Consider the following 6113-nt stretch of genomic DNA (forward strand, 5'->3'; position numbering starts at 1 on the left):
TAGTGATAATCTCAATCACAACTCGATATCATTCCACTCCTGGAAAAACCAGATTTAACGAGTACTGTTCGCTTTCTTCATAAGTAAATCACAAAAAAACCTCAAATATAAAAAAAAAACCCCATAGAACTGCGAATTTGCAGATTCTCTTTTATGTCGGCTCCCTTGTTCTGGAAGGAAGAGGAATTCAGGATCGGAACATCGAGGAAAGCAGTCCGCTTACTTCAATATCAGTAAAACATAAATCTTCGAGCTGTGTCCGGATCCTAAAAAGTTCTTTTTTTTTCTGCATTTGACAAATGGAACGGAAGCGCAAGAGAATTGAGTATTACTGAGAATTGAAGGATTTGATATCCGGAACATCTGCAGCAAATGCTTCAACAAAGTAAAACTTGAGGAACAAATGAGGTTTCACCCGTTGTGCAGAATGAGGATGAGAACACAGAATTTAATTTGCATAGGTTCGAATTGAGACGGGTAACTCGAATAAACGAACCTCCATTAGTTCACGTACTTTAGCTACCCCACAAAATTACGGATCTAATGGAGAACTGTTCATTCACTGAGGATTATTTATGGGGGAGTCTATTTGAATTCTGATAATGAAACTTTGAGGAAAGCGTAATTGGTGAAATGGAGCGGTCTTAAATGTGTCTGTTGTTGTCTCGAAATCCTCTTTTTCGGATATTCATCTCGGATATTTGGTCGTAATATTGAATGAGTGATAACTGCACGTTAGCAACTAGAATTCTCCATGAAATGCGAAACTATAGGATAAGAAACACATGTTGCATCGAATCACATAGGATTTCTTTTGGTCTTAATCGTTCTTCAACGTCTATTTGACGTGTTTCGCATCGTTGAGATATGCGGATGGTGCGGAAGAAACGCGTATGATGCGAAAAGTTCACAACGTTATCCGCTGCTTGAGACATCCATCACAAGGAATTCACCTCTTAGTCGCTCATCAAACCCTGAACAGCCATTTTTACAGTGTGAACAGTTGTTGCTCATGTCTTTCCTTTTTTTTTTTGGTGAAACCGAATTCTCGATGGAAGAATTTCTGCTCTAAACTCGTTACAGCCTGACACCATTTCGATTTTATCCACGTCAAGAGAACTTGTAAAACAAATTACAGCAAGTTATTGGATTCCAGATCACATCGCTAGGGATATCCCTGATCAGCAAATTAGAAGATCTCTGCTACATGGACCACCCATCGGATCATTGTCTAATCGATTAAGGTTATCCCGGAGTGAAACCAACACATTTCACCCCTTTTTTTTCTCACAAGTTCCATTTCGTACACTTTTTGTCCCTTTCCGCTGTTAATTCCTAAGAACACCTTGTAGTGTCTTTGTTCTGTGCTTTCATACTCTAGAAAAGGCTTTTTTGTCCGCTCCTTTTCACTCCGGACTTGTTTACTTCTTTGCATGCTCTCTGGAATTTTCCTTGTTTTGTGTCACCCGCTTAAGTGGTTGTAGTTGAACCGAAATACCACCGACTCCTCAACAGTTTCTTTTTCGAGGAGGTTCTGGACTCAATTGTCTCATTCGGAAGCTTGCTAAAAAAAAAAACTGGTATTCCAGGAAGAACGAAGAAGGATACAAGCTTAGCAGATGGAATTTCCTACAAATAGACAATAAATACACTCCACACGTGCTTCTAATATAAAGTTCTAGGATTCCCTTATTTTGCAATTTTATATCTAGTTGTTAGCGACCAAATATCTCTAAAGTATCCACGCTGGGCCGGTTTCTTTTTTCGGACCACCGTTTCACTGAAGATCATCCTTAATGCATGTCCACTGATTTCTAGGACCTATTCTAGACCTATTCACCGCCATTTTTCTCAGATAATTTGGTGCTTTGTGAAAAATTTCGAATGAATTCTTGATGGTGAAGGGGGAGACAGCGGATGAAATGTAATATTTTTTTCTTTAACATATTGCAAATTAAAAATTAAAACAAATTCAAAAGCTGTCTCATATGTGTCATATACGGTTCACAATTTGTGAATGTCACAATATACATTTCAATCTTACAAAATAAAATGTGAAGATGTGGATTTCATTCGAGATTCATGGATTTTTCTTTGTCCATTGATGTAGTGTCTTTTTAAACGGGGTTTTTTGCTTTCTGTCTCTTGTCTTAAACGTTTTTTCCAATCGACTGAGGTCATCTCTTTTCGATACATCATGACCTTCAATGTTCTCGCTCACTCTCTCAACATTACGTACATCAGGTTCGACAAATACGCCGTATTATTTGCTTATATTTAGTGCAAAAGGTAGACGGATAAATTTATCCACTATCTCTTAATCCACGAATGTGGCAACGGATCAAAACGAATAGTAGAAAATGTTTTATCTCATAAATACTTTACGTCTCACTATAAACAACCCTCCTCTACCTTCTCAAAAAGGTAATATTCTCTGAAAAAAGCAACATTTCCCCCTAGTAATCGATCATTTCTGATCTTATCTTGTCCTACGCTTTTTCCCCCTTAAATTTCATCATAAAGGTTACGTAAATTACTGATAAGCTAGGATTACATGCCTGCACTAACATTTACGTTGTCTACAGTATTTGCGTTCTTTGATTTCATGGAAAAAGTTCGAAATATTGCGAGAACGTTTCATATCTACCGATAACTTCATAACTTTCGAAGTGATCCGATGTGATCTACATCAATATCGGATCGTTCATCAATAGATTCGCGCTCACGCGATATATTGATTCGCTCTTTCCTCCGATAAATCTCGGAGCCTCAGAATCTTCTTTTCTCTCATCATCCTGCACTTCTTTTCTTTCTCTCTCTTTTTCGTTGCTTTTAGTCTGCAGTACTACAAACTGCGTTTTCGATCTGTTTTTCCTAAGGTTTCTTTAATAATTTCGCTCTTCTTCCTTACGAAGGTCATTTTTTTCCTTCTGCTTCCATCTTTTTGTAGAACCTTCGAAAATATAGCTTGGAAACAAAACAAAACCTTTTTTACTGTGGTACAAATGTAATTCTTGGGGTTGTTTTTATCCTATCTGCGGAACGTTACTGTTGGAAGCTTACGTTATTTCTTAGCTTGTTTATACGCACGATCTTCTTATAAATGAACATTACTTTATTTAAAAAGTATACACATGTCCGTACCCTTTGTTCCCATACGCAACAATGAAAATTCCCCGATATCTGGAACTTTTTCCCCTAATTTGACTAAATTCCGCTGCGGGAGAACTCATATAGGTGTTGACACTTTTCCGGAAATCTTTTTGTCCTGTTTAAGTGCTTATCTACTCTGCTTGGCTCTAATGCTAAGAAATCCAATTTTTTTCTTTTTCATCTTTTTCATTCATCTTTTTTTTTCATTCCGTTATATGTACCAGGCGAATTTCCTGTCCTTGGTGCAGCAATCTGTTCTCTCTGAGATTTGCTGAGGAATGCGGGCGGTAACTGTACCATCGAGGAGCCATCCACAGTTTGAGTAGCCTACGAACCGTTATGAATAGAGTCACGGAAGGTGCAGAGTCACATACGTGCTATGTGCAAATGTATTTCCACATTACTAGTTCGAGTACTCATTCGTAAACAAAGTATCGACCATCACTCACATCACACAATAAAACATAACTTTCACTCCAACCAATTCATCATTTCGGAAAAACTCATGATATTTTTGCACGTTGTCACCGTAAATGCGATCACATTTGCATACGCTTCGTTGGACGGGCGTGAACAGTTCGGCGCGAAAATTGAATGCAGTTTGCTCGCTCTGACGTCATCGGAGCTGCGGCCGGCTCGGCCTGTACACCGGCACATCGATATCCCCGTCCATCGTCCTTTTGCCGCCGTGAGCCCCGCCCCGTGCCTTACTTCCCCTCGTCGAACCCGGAGAAAATGCGAATCCGCAGTTTCCTCCTGGCGCATCATGCAGGCAGACGCCCGCGGCCGTCGCCGGCCTGGCGAGGCCCGGCCGCTCCTCCCCCTCCCGGCCATCGGCGCCTTCACTTTGAGTGTCGCCGTTCAACTGTTCACACTTCCCGGCATATCGGGAACATTTTCGAATACCTTCTCTTCCAGTACCAATGGTCATTAGTAAAAATAAAATTTTGAAGCGTGTAATTGACATATGAACATTAGTGAACGTCCAGTTACGTACCGCTGCTGCCGATTATCGGTGCTGGTCGTTTCGTTTGCGGAAAATCTCTTTCCCTCTCTAAGCATCTATTCAGCTGTTCAAACTGCTTTTCAACAGCTCATATTATTTGGTGACCTGAATCCATTCTAATGTCGGGATACCAACACGCGTAGAATTTATTATCTTTTCCGGTAAAAAGAGGTTTTGTGGACAGGAAAAAAAAAATTGAAGAAGACACGGATATCCGGTTTTTTTTTCAAATCCATTTTCTTGATCCAACAGCTACAGTTTCATCTGTTCATGAGATGTTATTGGCGGAAAAAAGATATAAGTTTTCCAAGAACTCTATTAGAATTAGATGATGGGGTTCTAATACTGATAGGTTTTGTGTAGGAAACCTCGGTCATGTATTTGTCGCACCATGATCGTATCTTTTCCTCTTCATCATTTCTTCTGTGTGACATTATATAAGTTTATGTTTGAACCTTACGTTACCTTAGTCTTATGTTTACATTTGCTGGTATTTCTGCGAAACATTTCCAGTCTCCTTTGATGAGTAGGCGATGGGGTAGGATTAAAATGTCCTGTGCTACAGAATTTGTTTGCTTTTTTTTCTGGAAAATGTTGAGCGGTTTGCAAAGACGGTGCACACAGAAATCACCTACGATTATAGACATTCACGTTCCACTTGTTAAGTCGTCACTATCACCTTGAAGAGGGTTCGGGAGATGCTTGTTTTCGTTGCTCCCATTTTGATCTTCCGAGAAAAATAGAGAGGAGTAAGCTTTTGTGAGCATTTGTAACTAAGATCAAAAATTTTAAGAAAGAGAAAGCTACTAATGTGTGGCTTCATCTGAGTAGCTCCTTTCCTGGAAAGCCGAAGTGAGCTCAAGCTCTTCTATGGAAAATCTTTTAAAAATGTTTTGTATTTAGAGTGAATTGCACTGCGATTTTATGAATCTATTAGAACAAAATAAGAGGGACTTTTAAAATAAGACTAAGAAAATAAGATCATCTCTGTCTTTACAGTATTCCAAGAATTTCTTTGAGTCACCTTTCTCCAGACATCTAATGCAGGGCTTTAAGTATTGAAGTTTCTTGAGAACTTCAACGTGAAATCTTTTTGACATTAATTTCGTGCAAGTATCTAGTATACTATGTAATAATAATAATAATAATAATAATAATAATAATAATAATAATAGTAATAATAATAATAATAATAATAATAATAATAATAATAATAATAATAATAATAATAATAATAATAATAATAATAATAATAATAATAATAATAATAATAATAATAATAATAATAATAATAATAATAATAATAATAATAATAATAATAATAATAATAATAATAATAGTAATAATAATAATAACAACAATAACAATAATAATAATAATAATATGTGGAAACACACTTTCCACTCTATCACGGAGCTACTTTTAGACACCAGTCTTATTTGCATCAAAGATCGACCTGACAGACCATTCAAAAGATGATGCTTCTGTTATCAGAGAACTAGGCCGGACAACGCACAGCCTGCTAACTTCGAACTATTACTTTTTTTTTCTGTATCTTTACGTTTTACTCGACAGCTTGCTGGTGCAATAATGCGTTAAATTGCAGTCAGGATACGTGTTCAGAATTCGGATTTTTCCTAGCACCATAAGCACTATTCAAACACATATAAGAGGATCGGTGATGTTTTGGAATTATTGGACATTTGCCAAGCACTTTCACCATTCACCAGAATAAATTGCCAGCAAGACAACATATGTTTCTACGCGTACATTTCTCTCATATTCTGGATCTTCGTAAACAAATTCTGCAATGGAACATTTCGCGTTTAATGCTGTTTTGATGCGCTTTTGAGATACATTCATTCAAAGCAAATGCTTTGAATGAGATGAGATTCTCTAATCTCGTCGATATCTCCCATAGCAGTGCAATATTCTGTTGTTTTTTTTTTAGCTG

General features: G+C 37.5%; 2 protein-coding genes across 2 annotated transcripts; both read right to left on the reverse strand.

The window, feature by feature from the left end:
* Nucleotides 1–3769: 3769 nt before the first annotated feature.
* RB195_021137 (uncharacterized protein) lies at nt 3770–4084 on the reverse strand (the record flags this gene model as incomplete). The annotated part of the gene is made up of 1 exon (XM_064207726.1): nt 3770–4084. One exon carries the CDS (start codon nt 4082–4084, stop codon nt 3770–3772), a length of 315 nt encoding a protein of 104 aa, XP_064063607.1.
* Nucleotides 4085–5115: 1031 nt separating this feature from the next.
* Nucleotides 5116–5604, reverse strand: RB195_021138 (uncharacterized protein; the record flags this gene model as incomplete). Its single annotated transcript, XM_064207727.1, has 1 exon — nt 5116–5604. The coding sequence occupies one exon, from the start codon at nt 5602–5604 to the stop codon at nt 5116–5118; it is 489 nt and encodes a 162-aa protein (XP_064063608.1).
* Between the last annotated feature and the right edge of the window lie 509 nt (nt 5605–6113).

The sequence above is a fragment of the Necator americanus genome, chromosome X, assembly GCF_031761385.1.
Source record: "Necator americanus strain Aroian chromosome X, whole genome shotgun sequence".
NCBI classification, from domain to species: Eukaryota; Metazoa; Nematoda; class Chromadorea; order Rhabditida; family Ancylostomatidae; genus Necator; species Necator americanus.